At 37.3% G+C, this 18,396-nt stretch overlaps 1 protein-coding gene across 1 annotated transcript in view; it reads left to right on the top strand.

Moving 5' to 3' along the window:
* Positions 1 to 18,396, top strand: part of LOC115231813 (Fanconi anemia group I protein) — a 93,649-nt gene that overhangs the window by 55,103 nt on the left and 20,150 nt on the right. Inside the window, exons 18-25 of the mRNA XM_029801749.2 lie at positions 964 to 1,065; positions 5,925 to 6,149; positions 6,689 to 6,810; positions 9,291 to 9,443; positions 11,858 to 12,037; positions 13,895 to 14,052; positions 14,529 to 14,614; positions 17,251 to 17,416. Of these exons, the coding sequence (XP_029657609.1) occupies positions 964 to 1,065; positions 5,925 to 6,149; positions 6,689 to 6,810; positions 9,291 to 9,443; positions 11,858 to 12,037; positions 13,895 to 14,052; positions 14,529 to 14,614; positions 17,251 to 17,416 (1,192 nt within the window). The remainder of the gene's footprint in view (positions 1 to 963; positions 1,066 to 5,924; positions 6,150 to 6,688; positions 6,811 to 9,290; positions 9,444 to 11,857; positions 12,038 to 13,894; positions 14,053 to 14,528; positions 14,615 to 17,250; positions 17,417 to 18,396) is intronic.

The raw sequence follows: 18,396 nt of genomic DNA, 5'->3' as shown, positions 1-18,396 counted from the left end.
ATTTATAAACAACAAAAGATCTTGAGTAAGCTGAGAAAGAAAATATTTTTACGCTTTTTAAACCCTTCGTCGTTATTCTCATTCACTCATTATTACTTTCTCCCTTCCTTTCACTTTCTCTCTATAACGTCGTTTGATAGCGTCTACTATCTTTCCTCCGCTGCCTTCACCAGCGCTGTCACTCTCTCTCTCTCTCTCTCTACGTCTGTCTGCATTCATAGAGAGAATTATCATCGCCACCACCAGCACCACACAATCATGAGAATCTTTCTCTATATATATATAGATAGAGAGAGGGGGGAGAGAGAAAGTAATAATGAGTGAATGAGAATAACGACGAAGGGTTTAAAAAGCGTAAAAATATTGAAGGCGGCAGAGGAAAGATAGTAGACGCTATCAAACGATGTTATAGAGAGAAAGTGATAGGAAGGGAGGAAAGAGAGAGAGAGAGATGGAGGAAGACAGGCAGATAATAGAATGAGAGTAGACTTGTCAAAATGTGCACTTTTGGCCCTAGCAACGACACCTTTTAAGATGGGGATTTCTAACCTAGCCCACTCGCATCCTCACCTCATTTTACATGTCCCTGTAAATTTTGGAGTCAATTCAACGGGATCTAGTGGCCTTTAACCCGTTCTCAATGCCAAAACCAGACAAACAAACTTTTTGCATTTCAGAATTATAATATAGAGATAAATATCTTTATGCTTAAATATTCATCATCTGGAAGCCTTCACTTTTTGCTTTCTCTTGTTTTGCATGAATACATATAATATGCATATTCTGTATTTCATACCCAATCTTTTATATTTAATGTATTTAAATTGTTTATCTGCATAATTGCCTCTGTGTGTGTGTGTGTGTGTACATATGTGTGTATACATGTATATGTTTACAAATATATGTCTGTTTCTTTTTTTTTTTTAATTACTATATAACAGGCTTTTATTAAATCTTCTCCAGATCAAGAAGTACTTTGAAGCAGTTGAATATGTTATCCCACCTCTGCGTTTAGAGGCTTGTCTGCTCACCCATGGATCACAGATCTATCTTGGAGAACCACTGGTAAATATTCCTCCAATATGAAATCTTTTTTTTTCCCTTAAACTTTTTTCTTTTCTATCATTTCTTTAGTGAACAGTCATTTACTTTGGTGACAACTGTCCAGTTATTATTACCATCTATATTTTCCCAGTATTTTACTTTAGTAAAAAGAAATGTCTTTCTGTCAATCATTGTTATGGTTAGCACTTTTGGCTGCTAACCATTGCTTTCCTTATCTTACTCTATAACTCTCATGTCTTTCTTTTCCAACTGGAATATCTATATATCTTTTCTGCAGCAAGACACCTACCTCTGTCCCTCTACACCTGTAATCTCTCAACTGGCACAAAACCAGCTCCCCTCAATACTACTCTACCTGTCACTGATGGCTTTTCCCCCTTTTCAATCTCACATGGTACCTAGTGACCCTGTCGGTGCTGCTGTCACATAAAGAGCAACTGTCTGTCTTAGCATGGTGTCTACAGCTTGGTTCTCTTTCTAATGCCAACCACTTTACAAAGGGTGCTTTTTATGTGACACCAGCACTGACAGGGTTGTGTGTGTGTGTGTATTGTAAAGAAGCAGTGTAGTCCCACACAAGAAAAAATATAGGAGAATTTGTCTTAGCCTTTTGAAAAGGCATCTGAATTTGAAAAACATGTTCTTGTTTTTAACTAGATTTATTCACATACATACCAAACTAGTTTCAACAATTTTTGTTTATCAATGGTATAAATGTATATAAAATGGGGATTTTAACAGAGTTTAAAATTACAAAGTAGAAATTGAACAAACATGTTTAAACAATCAAATTTTCACATAAAATCCAATGAATATAATAAATGTACATTGCTAAAAGTTTGGCCATTCTGAGTTTTTGTAGAATACAAGGACAAACGAGAAGAGAAAAGGCAAAGAGAGTAAAAAAAAAATTTTGTTACAGTTTCTGTTGTTGTGCCTGTAGTTCTTTTTTTTGTCACTTCCTAGGCTCTTTGCTTTTAACAGAGTTTTTTGGGAATCAGAATATCTTGTGTATATTTTTACATTTTTGATTTGTAATTTTAGTGACATCTTATTTTTTCTGGTAGATGTTTGTCATCAGAAAAATAGATTTTGTTTTGACATTAGTGTCTCACAATTTGTTTGGTCTTGTGGGTGGCTATAATTTAGGCTAAATTTCTCGAGTTGGAGAACGCAATTTTGATTTATCATTTATTAAATAAATTATGGTATTTATTTGTTACTGGGAAAAATTCATCCAGTGCTTCGTAGAACATTCTAGGTATTTTTGTTTTAACTTGCTTAGCAAAGGGGATTATCATTCAGTCTGTATCTTTAGAACAATTCCTTAACTTATAGTTTGGAATTTTATTATCATAGTATTTTTTAGTATTTTTTTATTTCGGTCAGGTGTTTAAGTCACTGTCTGGAGGCGCAATGGCCCAGTGGTTAGGGCAGCGGACTCGCGGTCATAGGATCGTGGTTTCGATTCCCAGACCGGGCGTTGTGAATGTTTATTGAGCGAAAACACCTAAAAGCTCCACGAGGCTCCGGCAGGGGATGGTGGTGATCCCTGCTGTACTCTTTCACCACAACTTTCTCTCACTCTTACTTCCTGTTTCTGTTGTACCTGTATTTCAAGAGGCCGGCCTTGTCACTCTCTGTGTCACGCTGAATATCCCCAAGAACTACGTTAAGGGTGCACGTGTCTGTGGAGTGCTCAGCCACTTACACGTTAATTTCACGAGCAGGCTGTTCCGTTGATTCGGATCAACCGGAACCCTCATCATCGTAACCAACACAGTGCTTCCACAAGTCACTGTCATCGTCCTTTATATTATTAGAATGTATTTTGTTATTATTCATTAGATTGTTATGCCTGTGGTTGGTTAGAGATCAGTCTCTTGTTGTTATGGCTATATTTTGTATTTATATCTTTATTGCAATCATTTACTGTTTCCTTATTTCTAGTTTTCTTATGGCCTTTAGTTTTATTTCAATGATATTATTTTGTTATCAGAATTAACTATTCTACTATTATCGTTGGTTCCTGAGTTAATTTGGGCTGTATTATGTTTACCCTCACTATTATTAGTTTTACAAAATTTTAATTTTTTCCTATACCCTCCTTTTCTAGAGCTGAATTCTAATAATCTGTATTTAGTTTTAAAATTTCTTCATCAGCAGAGAGATTAGAGATACGGGTTGAAATATTTTCTACTAAGTTGTGTATTATGCTAGCTGGGTGTTTTCTGTTTATGTTTACACACATCCACACACACACAATATTGATGATTCAGTCTGTTATTAGTAAGATATTCTTATTACTGGCTGGACCCAGAATATTTCACAGAATTAATGGTAAACCTGTTGGATTATTTCTGAAAACTTTACCCCAAAAGCCTGAAAGCGTAATCTGTGTTGTGTCTGTATGGAAAGACAGTTGCTCATCTGCTACTCATTAGAAAGTGAAAGAAACTGGAATCCGATGATTACTTAAGGCACTTTATGTATATATTTGATATACTTTGCGCACAATTTTAGAGATTTAATACACAGCACTCATAAAATAGATATTCACTCTTATTTTTCTACTTTTCTCATATACAAAAAAAATATCCAGTGCATATGATATAACCTGTAGTTAAATTGCATATATCTGCCATATAAATAAGCGTGAATATTTCACGGAATTGCACTTATGCACTTGTGTTAAGTGAGAGGTGATATAAAAAAAAACTTAGTTTGATTAAAAAAAAAACACTTTTCTCTATCCAATCACCACCACCATCTCTCTCTCTCTCTCTCTCGTTTCTCTCTCGTCTCTCTCTCCCTCTCTCTCACCCTCTCTCCCTCTTTCCCCTCTCTCTTTGCCTTTCTTTAACCTCATAGTCAAAACATCACCCCTCTGCTAAAATTATTACATTCCCCCTACCTCATGTCAGGGACGTTTCTCTCTCACTTTTTCTTTCTCTCTCTTTACCTGATCCTCTTTTTCTCTCTCCTTTTTCTTTCTCCTCTCTTTCCCTTCAACTAATCACATGAAAGCATTACAATTACATCCCCTCTACCTTATGTGATGGACGCTTCTCCCTCCCTCTTTCTTCTCTTTTCTCTAATCCTTTAAAAGTATTACTGACGGGCTAAGTAAGCCAATGACCAACAGATTTATTATAAGATATGCAATCTTTCAGATGACAAAAATTTTTTGTTGCCTGAAGACAAGAGACTGTGAGTAGTGGTGAAATGAGTCACCAAGGTTGAACAATAAACTAATAAGGCCAACAGAGTCTGCAACATATATTGAATACACTTTCTCCTGTTTTTAAATCCAATACACCTGACCCCATACACACACATATGCATAGAGAAACCATGCGAAAGTACATATTGGAACTTGACATGGCCTTATGGCTTACTGGATCCTGCCAAACTGTCCATCTCATGCCAGCATGGAAAAAACATTAAATGGTGATGATGTGTAATGTCAGTGTGCATACATGACAGTGTGTAAGTGCCCTGAGAGAAAAGTTGGACATAAGAAGCATCAAATGTGGTGTGCAAGAGAGGTGACTGCGCTTGTATGGCCATATGTTACGTATGAATGAAGACAGGTGTGTGAGGAAGTGCCACTCCCTAACTGTAGAAGGAACCTGTGGAAGAGGTAGACCCAGGAATACATGGGATGAGGTGGTGAAGCATGACCTTCAAACATTGGGCCTCACAGAGGCAATGACAGGAGACCGGGATCTTTGAGAAGACCCAGCAACTAAGGTGAGATCGCAGCCACGCACATCCAGCCCTGTTAAGAATACTCCTGATGCGTCGGGTGATATGATATACTTGAGAAGACCTGTTGAGTCAAATGAAAACAATATCATAGCTGGGGCTGGTGCCCCTGGCTGGCTCCCGTGCCAATGGCACATTAAAGGCACCATCTGAATGTGGTCAATGACAATACCCACTGACTGGCTCCTGTGCTAGTGGCACTTAAAAAGCACCATCCAAATGCGTTTATTGCCAGGCCTGCCTTACTGGCTCCAGTGCTATGGCATGTATAAAGCACCAACCGATCATAACTGACACCAGTACTCCCTTACTGGCTCCCGTGCCGGTGGCACATAAAAAGCACCCACTACACTCTCAGAGTGGTTGGCATTAGGAAGGGCATCCGGCCATAGAAACTCTGCCAGACCAGATTGGAGCCTGGCTCTCCAGACCTCAGTCAAACCGTCCAACCTATGCCAACATGGAAAACGGACATTAAACAATGCTGATGATCCACACACACCAACTATGAGACAGATTTGAAACATGTTCATCAGTTAAGACTGAAGCAGAATAAAGGGCCATTTCCAATGACTGTCCATGTAGTCAGTGATTGATGTGAGTTGTTTTTGTCCTTCAAATCTGGTTGAGGTCAACTTTGCTTTTTCTCTTATTGTTGATTTAAAAAAAAAAAAGGGTGCCAGGGTCAGTTAAATCAACCAGAAATATGGAACTGGAATCTATAAACAGTCCAGAGTTTCTTTTAGTTCTGGAATACGTTGCACTAGTATTGGACCTTGCCCTTCCCTTGGATAACAGGGGCAGCATGGAGAGAGCAGACCAGCTGCAAGGGCCACTGATGCATTTCCATACAACTTTGGCCTGTGTCACATTACTTCTCTCTCCCAACACACTGAAATAAAGTTTTCTTGGTAGAAATCCAGGGTCTAACAAGACACATGGATGCCAAAACAATGATAGGGGCTGGCAGAGATGACTCCCGTTGCAGCAAGGTTTAAACTCCTGACCATATCATCATCAGCAGAGTAGCATGTTGACCTCACAATCTGTTGTGATGCTTTATTTGAATTTGTTTTGCTTTTTTATTCTAGGCTCATCTCTTGCGTTGTGTTAGCCAGTGTGTATTGAAGAGTCAAACATTAAATGAAAATGAAACCAATAGCAATGGTCATGATGATGATGAGAAAGAGGAGGAGGAAGAAGAGGCAGATGGTGGTGATGATGATGAAGAATCTAACTGTTTGAAAAAATTGGAGAAGATTCTTGCATCTCTGACACAACGCATGGTAAAATGTGAACTGGAGGAGTTTGAACTGGTAAGATTTTGGTATGGGATGCAGTCTACAGATTAGCAAAAATACTTAAGTAAATGCAGTGTTACTATTTTTGGAAGCATTTTTGTAAGGACGGTGAGCTGGCAGAATCATTAGTGTGCCAGGCAAAATGCTTGGCATTATTTTGCCCATCCTGACATTCTAAGTTCAAATTGTGCCAAGGTCAACTTTGCTTTCATCCTTTCCGGATCAATAAATAAGTACCAGTTATGCACTGGGGTCAATGTAAGTAACTTATGCCTTCCGTCAAAATTGCTGACCTTGTGCCAAAATTTGAAATCAGTATATCTGTAAACATGGTCCCTAATTTGATTTTAGTTCTAGATGGAAAAAGTCTTTTTAGGCACTTCATGAAAGATTGTGATAACTCTTGGGAACTTGCCTATGTGTATCAAAGAGTAAGTTAATCTAGCTTTCACATGTAGAGGCTGGTCTTTCTGTCTTTCATAATTTCATGATTTAATTAATCAAAACCATTATTCTCATTAATTTGCTTTAGAACCAAGATTTTTTTTTTCCAGGATAAAGCTTCTGACTATTCTACCAAAACTAATGTTGGTGTCAAGAACACCATTCTGGCATCTTTGATCCTTGGTTTATATGAATCTTTGATGGAATATAATTTTTTCTCTGGCAAATGCAGGTATGTAATATGTAATGAGTTGTATGGAAATTGCTTCAAGGCTGCTAGCTAGTCACTGTTTGTCTGTGTCTATCAGAACTGGATTAGAAACAAAAGATGAAGAGGTCTATATTTGGTTGAGCTATTATGTAGAGAAACATTTCGTGCAGCATCGTTTATTGGAGGATCTAGTACTAAAATGTTTCACATTGAATTTTACCAAAACTGCATCCTAGAATTTTTCCCCTTTCAGTGTAAATGCTTCAGCTCTAATCAGTTGCTGTTCTATAAAGATCAAATAAGACCCAAACTGGAGAATTATTCATATATCTAAGACAGTAATTGGCACGAACACTCATATTAAGATCTTGGATGTTATTTCTTCTCTCTGTCTTCTAACCTTCATCATCACCTCTCTCTCTCTCAGCTTTGCCAATCCTACTTTGACATTTTGCCAATTCTTTCTCCACTTTGAAATTCTTTCCTTCTCCATGTTATTTCCTAAAGGAGTTGACCGTCAGTCTGAAATGACCTGCAAAAATGGTTGGCACTGATGTAGCCAAAAAAGAAAAACAAAAAACACAACTTCCTTAGTTTTCAGTTCAAAGTTGTTTATTTGTCTATAGATCTTAAATCTGTTTTCTGAATCAATGTGTTTATTTGTCAAACCAAAGAAGGAGGCTCTGTATAGTCACTGAATTTATTAGAAATAGCAACCAAATCTCTCTGAAATTGCAGCTCGTCTTTTTTAAAATTATTTTTATGGCTTGAGTTAATGTTATTATCAATTGAAATAGCTACATAGAGGCTCCGCCATATGCCTGTGAATCTAGAAATAGCAACCAAATTCCCTCAAAATCACATCCTACTATTTTAGAAATAGAGTAAATACTGCTTAATGTGGGTATTGAAAGTATTGATGGTTACTGCTAGGTTGTCTTTAATTGTAGACCTTTTCAGTTAGGGCTGGTCTGGGGTTAAACATGTTGCTGTAGTGTAGGTCAGTTCTTATTGGGCAGAGTTATGGCTTACGGGGAATTTGCTGTTAATTCTAGCAGGTTGAGTAATAGTGGAGACCTTGCATCATTGGATCATGTGACAGATATTGGATATGAATGGTTGCAGAACTGAAGAAACAATTTGTCAGTCCCTCCCATACCTTGACCCTTTCAACTGGTGCAAATCCACACACCATCCTGTCAATACTATTTCACCCTCTCAGTCAAGGGATTTTTGCCTTTTTTATCTTGCAAGGTCCTTGGTGACCCTGTCAGTGATGGTACTATATAAAAAAACACCTGTGCTGGTGCCAAGTAAAAGGGCATCCAGTTGTAGAAACCATACCAAAACAGACAATGGTACCGCTTCTGGCATTGCCAGCTCCTGTCAAAATGTCTGCTGCTCTGTGACAAGATTGTGGTCAAGGCTGTGGCTATGAAGACCTCTGGTGTGCTTAGATCGCCAGACCATGTTCCTGCTCACTGCTATCAAGGTGGAGAAGGCTATCCACAGGTGCCAACTCCATGGGCAGCACATGAAAGACAGTTATTTGGTTGGACTGAATCTGGCTGTGGGCTGTTTCCCCAAAATGAAGATTACATTAATTGGCTTTATGTTGTGCTTGAGAAGAAGACCCATCAAGCCAAGCAAAATCGTAATCATGGCAGATACTGGTGGCATGTAAAAGCACCTATTACACTTTTGGAGTGGCTGGCATTAGGAAGGGCATCCAGCCGTAGAAAACCATACCAAATCAGACTGGAATTTGGTACAGCTTTCCAGCTTACCAGCTCCGGTCCAAAAAGTCCAACCCTTGCCAGTATGGACATCAGACATTAAATAACGATGATGATAATATATATAATCATTACCATCATTGTTTAATGTCCATTTTCCATGCCTGCATAGGTTGGACAGTCTGACAGAAGCTAACAATCTGAATGGCTGTTCAGGCCCTCTATCTGTTTTGGCATGGTTTTTATGGCTGGATGCCCTTCCTAACACCAACCACTTTACAAAGTGTGGACTGGGTGCTTTTATACAGCACTGGTACAGGTGCTTTTTACATGGCACCAGCACTTACAAGACTGCAAGATTAAGGATCCTCAGCTGGAGAGGGTTGTAAGGGACAAACCCGGACTCAAGGGCAACCACGCTTAACTTACCTTGTCATATCTTTTCAAGCTTGGCAAACCACCAGGAGTCTCGGTTTCCTGTCATCCGCTCTGTGAGTCCCAATGTTTGTAGATCCTTTCTCACCACTTCGTCCCACATCTTCCTGGGTCTACGTCCTCATTCATATGCAATAACACCTGATATACTGGGGCCTACTTCTTGTTACTGGGCTAATGAGGTTTCAATTCTAAGCTTTGTTACACTGTAGAAAATTAGTATGAAAAGAAAACGGGAAAAATAAAAAGTAAAATTGTCCATACATATATACACATGTACATATACAGAAGGATACAGATAATTTATTTTGTTTTCATATTTATTTTCAGTGAAAGTAGCTTTGAGAATGTTATGGATTTGTTTGCAAAATATGTGAAGCTGACTGGTATTTTAAAGACCAAAATGAAAGGACAAAATACCAAAATTAACCCCAGTTTATTGTCTTTGCATTTCATAGTCGAGATATTACACAGTTTCTATGAGTGAGTATTGATACTTTAGCCAAAAATATATAATGCTGTCAACAATGCTACACAGAAAAATCAGAAGGCAATGAGTTGTCTTCAAGTTCAAAATGTGACACTTTTATTTACAGTCTCAAAACAACGCTGAACAAACGTGTATTACAGGAAAATTCACTGTCTATGTAAACAATCAAAATTTAGGCCTTCAGAGGCCTAAATTCAGAGAGGAATAACATGGCAAGAAATGAATATATTCGGTTGCATTTACTAATTTTTACAGGTTCTTTAGTTTGGTACTGGATATTAACCCCATAGTACAAAGTATGACAATTAGTCTTGCTGAAGCAGTCAATTTCAGCAAACCTGGTAAAATGATATAATAAGCTTCTGGTGGTACGTAAAATGCACCAATCCGCTCGTGGCCGTTGCCAGCCTAGCCTGGCACCTGTGCAGGTGGCACGTAAAAAGCACCCACTACACTCACAGAGTGGTTGGCGTTAGGAAGGGCATCCAGCTGTAGAAACACTGCCAGATCAGACTGGAGCCTGGTGCAGCCTTCTGGATTCCCAGATCCCCAGTCGAACCGTCCAACCCATGCTAGCATGGAAAACAGATGTTAAACGATGATGATGATGATGAAGCTTCCTAACAGCTTAAAAAAGAAGACAAATGCCATGTGAAGAAGTGAGCATAATGATTTTGATTTGAGAAAAACAAACTTAGCTCGGTAGTCATAATAACTAAGAAACTGAACAAGTAATCTTCCAGCTTCTAAATGAAGCTGACAGAATGAGGAGCTTGACTGTGCATTCAATATCTTCCACAGCAACTCAACCATTTAGGCTTTAGACATGCTTTAGATAATATGGCTGGAAGTTGTTTGAATTCATGCAACGCCAACCTTAACTGGTCAGCATCTGTCTCAAACAACTAATTCGTGCTCCGGTTAAAAAATAGATTTATCATGACTTACTACAATACCAACTAACAGTCCTGTGATCTCTGAAACCATGATCGTAACCCAACAATTAAAATATCATAATCATGAGCAAAAATTCTTGCTGATATTTAATTCCAAAGTAACTGCTGTTATCTTGGCATCAAATGCCAACAATTATGACTTTTTACAGTTAAGTTAGCTTTGGGAGTTTATATTTATTGGTTAATGTACTTGGTCGTTGTAAAAATTTCTTCTTTTGACTAATTAAAAATTTTTTTTTAAATTTGCTTTTCTCCTTTGACCCCTGTTCTCATAGGGGGAGGGAATGGTATTGCTGTGAAGGGGTGCTGGCTGGTTGCTTACTTCTCACAGATGTTATCATCACTAGTTGTAAGTGGGAGAAGAGATTCTTGGCTTTCATGCTTCTCTCCTGGCAATGAGGACAGGGAAGTCTTTTTACCAACTCAGTTGTGCCAAGTGTTGTTTTGGGACTGGCAACCTCCAGGATTTGTTCTTGTTGCTTTTGTTGTTTTTGGCATACTAAGTGAAATGCTCCCAACTGTCTTTCACTATTACAGTACAACAAATGCTGAGTTTTAAGATCTTTCAGCATCCGCAATAGATTACATCTCTGGGACTGTTTTGTGGTCTTTCAAAATATATCTATAGTAACCCCCACTCAACTACAAGTTAGATGTGTAATGACCATCAACCCATATTGTTCCATGAAGCTAAGAACTAGCCAAGGGTCAACAATATCACCAATGTCCCTGACAGTGACTCTTATATTCCCAGATATTGCAGGATCAGCTTCTGGACTGACAACCCATCACAGTTTGGTCTTGCCCTTTGACCTCGTTGTTTGTGTTTAACAATGACACAAACAGTGCCATCTTCCTTCCTCCTTCTAATAAATGAGGTTTCATTTAAAATGTATTTCAGGGCTGAATCCAAGTCTTTGGATGGAACAAGAAAAATCCCTGTTGCCTTAGCAAAGAACAACTAAATTGTGAATTGTGTTGGATTATCACAGACTGTCTTAAGGTCAAAATGTTGCTAAGCATTTGTTCTTTCAGCAAAATGTTCCTTATCGAGTGTTTTATTATTCGAAAGCACATTTGCAAACATAATCTCTACACATGTCTCTATGGCAACGTTTCTATTCAAAGATATTCAAACTTAATGTTAAAATGTTTGTTTTTGAGTCTCGGCCGTTGTTAATATTTTGCATTGCAATTGTCTTTTATTTTGCTTATTTTCCAAATGTGAAATGTGTTATTCTGTACATTTTCAGTTGGCAGGAGAGAATATGAAGTATTTATAAGGTTTTTTTTTTTTTTACATGGCTGATTGGAGGAAAAAATAAAAACAGAAACCTAATTTTTTCTTGTGTCAAAAGCTCTTTTAGTAATATCCTCTGCTTCACAGAGTGAATTGCACGCAAAAACTATTTTATTATCAGTGAATGATGATGATAAATACTTTTTTGCAGGGATTCCAGTTCAGATTCTTCGCTATCATTGAAAAGTTTGAAAGAAAATAAAGATTTTGTGCAACATATACTTAGTGTTGGCTTGCAGAAAATTCATTTATTAAGAGACCATGGTTTCCGTGATGACAAAGAACAGCTGGATAAAGACAAATTAATTTTACTTTCATGCCGTCTTGGAAGGTATGTTGTTTATTGTTGTTGGTTTTGCAACATCTCTTCCTTTCCTATTTTGATCTATAGAATCTCCAGACTTGACACTTCATCTCAATAACACAATATTCTCTACCACTGACAGCTGTTAGACTACATGTTCCTGTTATGTGATCTATTTTGATCTATTTTTCTTTTATTTCTCTTAATATCCAATGTCCCAAGGAAGTCAGATGTTTTTTTTTGTGGGGGTTTTTTAAAACTATTTTTACTAATTATTCGAAAGATGACCAGAACCCAGTAATGTGGTAACCAGAACTTGCTTCACTTTTGACAATTCAGAAACTTACATATGTCTATTGAAGTTTTAAGAAGGAAATTCTTATTGCCATGGTGACACTGAAACCCGTCCTAAGCAACTTTTTGTTTTTAACTGCTTTATATTGATGATTTAATATTGATTTCAAATTTTGGCACAAGCCCAGTAAGTTCAAGGGAGGGTGGGCAAGTCGATTACATCGGACTCAGTACGCAACTGATACTTATTTCATTGACCTTGAAGGGATGGAAGGCAAAGTTGATGCCAGTGGTATTTGAACTCAGAACATAGATGAAATGCCACAAAGCATTTTGCCTGGCATGTTAACAATTCTGTCAGCTTGCCACCTTTATTGGTCATTTAATGTTAAATGTCCAGCTTGTGCCAGTATGGAAAGCAGACATGAAATTATGAGGATGACCACATTTTATGGTCTGATGAGTGACCGGTTAAAGAGGGCTTCACTATAAAAAAATACGTTTTGGGGATTGTCATCTTTTGCCAGTTAAATGCATCTTGCTAACCTGGCTGAGGCTGACATTGTTTATGTATTTGTTTTGCAACATTCTTGTGAAATTGTGTAAAAATATTGATGATGACTTAACTATTATTTGAAATAACAAGTTGCAGCCATTAGCACAATGGCTAGCTGGTTAGATGAATTATTGTACAAGCAGCTGAGATCTGATTTTGTGAGAGAATTTAATACACAACCAGTTCTAATCCATACCAAGCTAGTGTTAAGTATAAAACTATACATAAAAAGCCACATAAGAGAAATAGGAAACATTCTTGTTACACAAAATTCTTTAGAAAAAGACCTATCCAGCACTTCTTCCATTTTCTGCTTTAAGATACACAGCCTTTAATTAACACTAAGCAGTGTTGAATGAAATATAGACATGTACAATCATATTTAATATGTTTGTGTACTCTGGCACGGAATGACATATGCTTCAGTATTTGTCTCAAAAGAAAAAAATTCTCCTTTTATAGACAGTAAGTGTGAAATCACACCACTGGGCTATGACTGATGTCATCAGACAGAGGATCCATATCTGTGTTGTTTTGCATTGTCAGCCGTGAATTCTGAGCTTCCTTTCATAGTTACTAAGAACAAATTCTTATATTAGAACAGCATGTGGTTCAGTTTCTGATGTCTGCAAAGCTTTGTCATGTCTGATTGTATGCAAACATGTTAGATATTATTGCAGACACCTATATTTCATTAATCACTGCTTAGTGCTCCACTAAGTTATTAATTCCAACTTGTCAAAGCTTTGCACACATCAACATATGTACCACTTACCATTACAAGAACAAGCTGTTCTTAGTGGTTATGAACAATAACTCAGTATCCGTAGATGATGATGATGATGTGTAACGATGCAGAAATGCCTATATCCTATGGTCCTTTGGGCCACGTTTTTATGCATACCGTCTGTAAAGAGAGTTTTTCTCTCAAGATTTGTTTTTGCAATGTAGATCTTTCCATATCCAAGTGTACCTGAACATGTTAAATCTGATTGTTGAAACATTTAACTTTTAATTAATCATCTCTTTAATAGACTCTGTCTGAAACATTACCAAAGAGTTGGTCCCACCAGTGATAAAAAGAACAAAAAGACCGAATCTACTCTCTGCTTAGAGATTTTAAGTGCTGTTGTACAGCTTCTGTTTGACTCTACATCCCCAGACACTCATAAAGTGTGGTTTACTCAGTTGTGTAAGTAACTGCTTATTTTGAACTATTGTTAATTGGAAATCTAAAGTTGCTTGTTATCTTCTCTGTATGTGACCATCAGTATGGCTTTCATAGGGTCTGTTCTACTGGTGACCCTATGGTAGTAGGAAAAGAGAAAGTGAATGTTAACACCCAGCTGGGCAGTGAGAGTCTTGAACAGGTTGAATTGTACAAGTATCTTGGAGCCCAAATTTCTAACGAAGACACATGTAAGAAGGAAATTAGGACACAGCCAGCCATGGAAAAAACGTTCGTGGAAAAGCTAATAACATCTGGAGTAGCAAAAGTGTTGCAAGAGAAAACAAAACTGGTGTGAACACTCATCCGGCCAATAGGCATTTATGGTTACAAAGTATAGATTCTAAACAACTTTGAAGAGAACATAATCGATGCATTTCTCATCCCTTCTTAAACTAATTGGTTTTTCTCTTACTATTTCTCTCGTCATTTCTTTGCAGTAAAAGTCAATGAGGCCACAGATACCTCAAATTCCCAAATGTCTGACAAGCAAAGCATTTTAGAAAAACATACAAAACTCATTCAGGTTGGTGACCAAATATTTTGGTTTGTCTGTCTTCTCTTTAATCTTTTTGTTTTTGCTTTTTTAGAAAAAATAAACAATTTATATGTGAAGGTACATAGCCTAGTGGTTAGGTTTTTGCACTCACAATCACCAGATCATGGGTTTGATTCCTAGGTCGGGCAGCATTTCATTTTCTGTTACTCTAGTGCTGTGTTCAGACCTACATGTCAACATTTCCTTTGTGTCTCATAAAAAAGGCAACTTAAAGAGGTTGCAGTGGGATTTACACTCTGACCTTGTAAAACCTTCACTAGCAATACCTTACCCTTGGTTGCTGTTGGGCCCCTGGGTGGAAATTGCACATCCACCATGAACATATAATTTTCCTGCCTCTCACAACATGAATAAGTAGCCATTAAATTCTTAGCCACAAAACCATAACATTTATTCCTATCTCTTTACTGGTGAACAGTGGATACAGTCTGCAGCAAGTAACTTTTCTAATTAATGTAATCTTCATTTATATATAATACATAATAGATAACCATGGGTTTGAGGGTTGTTGCCTGAGTGGTCAAAGTTGTCATCTGCTGGAAGTAGTAGGGAGTCACCAACAAATGCTGGGTGTAGCAACATGCTTTTGGAGTCCATGCCCCCGTAATATGAAAAAATATCTCTCATTTTGCTCACAAAAGTTCAAGCAAATATGGGTACCAAAACCCCTGATCCTTAGAAAAGTACTTCCCTACAGTAAATGTCCACATTAAATATAGTTAGTTGGTACTGTTACAGGAATTATTACTTGGATAATCAGAGTAGTAGTAAGAAATACTGCCCCAAATTTGTCAGCATAACCAGTCCTGCATGGCAGATACTAAGAAATAAGATTTCACCATATGTTGACTATAGAAAGTAGTTTAATATAAGGGCTATAAACTCCCAACAGAAAAAAATGGGCATTAGTCATCATCATCATTATCGTTTAACATCTGCCTTCCATGCTGGCATGGGTGACCCCCACCTCTTACTTTCACAATAAGAGTGCTGACTGATTACACCAACATACCCGTCCATTTTTTCCATTGAATTTAAAAACTATGATTTCATTGTGGTAAACCTGTGCATATTCTGCATATATTAAGAAATAATGACAAGTGAACATTTTGTAAATATAATTATTAGCTTCCACCATATATTGATGATAGAAAAATAGTCTGATATTAGGACATATAAACCCCAACACATGCTAATGTCCATTTTTTCCCATTGGGGAGTTTATACGCCCTAATATTAGACTATTTTTCTGTAGTCAATATACGGTGGAAGCTAATAAGTCTAGTTATAAAATTTTTGCTTGTGATCATTTCTTAGCGTATGCAGAACATGCACATGTTTACATATAAGAACGTTTTTTTTTGAGAATATTTTAACATGGCAAGTCCAAACTCTGCTTGAAAAAAAACCATTGAATTTGAAATGGTTTACAGTGTTGTTACTGATGCAAGTCACAATCTCAGACAGTTGGATATTGCTTCTGTTTCTATAGAAACAGATCAGTAATTGTCAGAATCATTGTAGAGTGTTACACAAAAATGTTTTGCACTTTTACTTTCAGCCTTTTACATTCTCGGGTTCAAGTCCCACTGAAATCACCTTTGTTTCTCATCCTTCCAAGGGTCATATGGAATCAACTGACAGTCACTAGCATCTTTTGCTCTTCAAAAGACTTCACTTGAAAATGCTTAGGCTGTCTTTGCATTGCTTCTTTTTTTTCAACAGTGGATGTAGATGTAAGTCTGAATGACCACTGTGTTAATGAGAGGATGAGGAGTGGATACTCCGGGTATTGTTGGCCTTGAAGGACATTGATGGCACAAAAACCACAATGTTAATGGGATATGTGACTTGACCAAGGGAAGATGGTGACAGACAGATAAGAGAGGGTACTAGTTCCAGTAAAATAGATATTGTTGTTCATACACTTCATCCACTGAAGCAGCACTTGGATATCGATGCAATTGTGTTGAAGAAAAATGTTTGCAAAAACAACAGCGGAGAGAAATGGCTGCTCAAAGAAGAAACTGATCTAATCTTCAATTGTTTAGGTAAAGTGTATGGTGATTAGAGTTGATAGCTCAAAGTCTGTTGCACTGGATGTGAAACAATCAGCTATGTATCTTGTTAATTTATTAACAAATAAATAAAAGCCTGAAAACAAAATCTTCAGAATGTCTCCCACTTCCAATGTTTCTCTGCCACAATCAAAGTCTTATTTGAATCAGTAGTCTTAGAGGTAACAATTTCCAGATTGTCTGTTACCTAATTCCACCTACTAGATTAACTAAAACATAGCCCCAAGCCGACCGAAGCTTTGTGATTGAATTCGGCAGGCGGAAGTTACTGCCGTGTGTGTATATGTGCGTGTAGGTGCTTGTGCCTCTCCAAAAGAGAGAGAGGGGTAGAATAGTGTTTTTCATAAAAACGAAATTCCAGTAGCAGATTTCAACTCAAGAGCTGATCTATAATCGTATTCTTTCAGCTATATGATGTCTTAAAGAACCTTCCTTTAAAAGAATTTTTTAAAAAAACGAAGACAAAGAAAGTCTTTTATAAATCTATGACAATTGCTAACTTTAACCTTGTTGTTGTTTCTGTAGAGACTGGCTGTGAATATTCTTTCTTCTGACAAAGAAACTAAGACCATTGTTGAACTAAACAGTTTGCTAGAAATTCTTGGCGTTTTATGTGAACACCTAAATCCAGGTCAGGTTTATGAAGAGATATTACACTGGATTGATGAAGTTGCCAGATCAGATGCTATTGGTAAGGACATAATCATTTCTTGATCTGATCACAGTTTATCTGTTTGTTGAACTCAAAATCAATCTTAACTCAGCAGACATATATTTAAAACAAACAACTCTGACTGCACAGGCCTATATTTAAAATTCAAAATTGATCCTAACTGAGCCAACCTACTTTAAAACCCTAAATCAACCCTAACCTATATTTAAAAGCATTCTAACCATGACCATCTCAAATACTTTTCCTTTTAAGCAATGTCTACCTTGAACTACATTATCGAATGTGTCCTTTTAAACAATGTAGTTTAAGGTAGATTTGGCTGCTATTTCTAGTTTGTTAAGCAGATCACAGAGAGGGTCTGTCATCTCACAGAGTTCTGCTAAATTATAGCAAGTTATATAAATTTATATATGGCAGTCATCATCATCATCATCATCATCATGTGTCTGCTTTGTATACTGGTCTGGGTTGGTATTATAGTCCAGCTCAGTTCCTGTTTGGAGTTATTATCCTCTCACATGTGTCGGGGGTCTGTGTGTTGCATGTACCTTTCATTCTGGGCATATTTTTGTAGACGGTTTAGGATTAGAGAGATTGGGACTGGGTTGCTTCTTGTTTTTTGTCCTCTAAAGGAGTACAGCTAGTTGATTGGTCTCTAGTATGTTAGAGATAATTATCTTATTGTCTTTCCACATTAATGAATAAAATGCAAAGTTAATCTCAAAAAGGTTAGGAATTCAACTGAGAGCTGTGAAAGAAAGACTAAAGTAACACCTTTCAGCTCTCTACCATCCACACCATTTCTACTTTATTTTTTAATGTGTGTGTGAATGTAAGATTATTGCATATGAGAATAGGGGTGTTTTTATAATCCAATGCCCTAAGCCATCTTATTCTCTAACTCAACTATCTCTGTCTCTCTATCAGCTTCCAGCTGAGGGGTTTTTGTTTTGTAAGTTGCTTGGTGACCTTGTTGGTGCCACATAAAGAGCATCTTA

Source organism: Octopus sinensis, linkage group LG2 (genome assembly GCF_006345805.1).
Source record: "Octopus sinensis linkage group LG2, ASM634580v1, whole genome shotgun sequence".
Classification (NCBI taxonomy): domain Eukaryota; kingdom Metazoa; phylum Mollusca; class Cephalopoda; order Octopoda; family Octopodidae; genus Octopus; species Octopus sinensis.
Note: the sequence above shows the minus strand (reverse complement) of the source record. Positions and strands in the feature narration are given on the sequence as shown.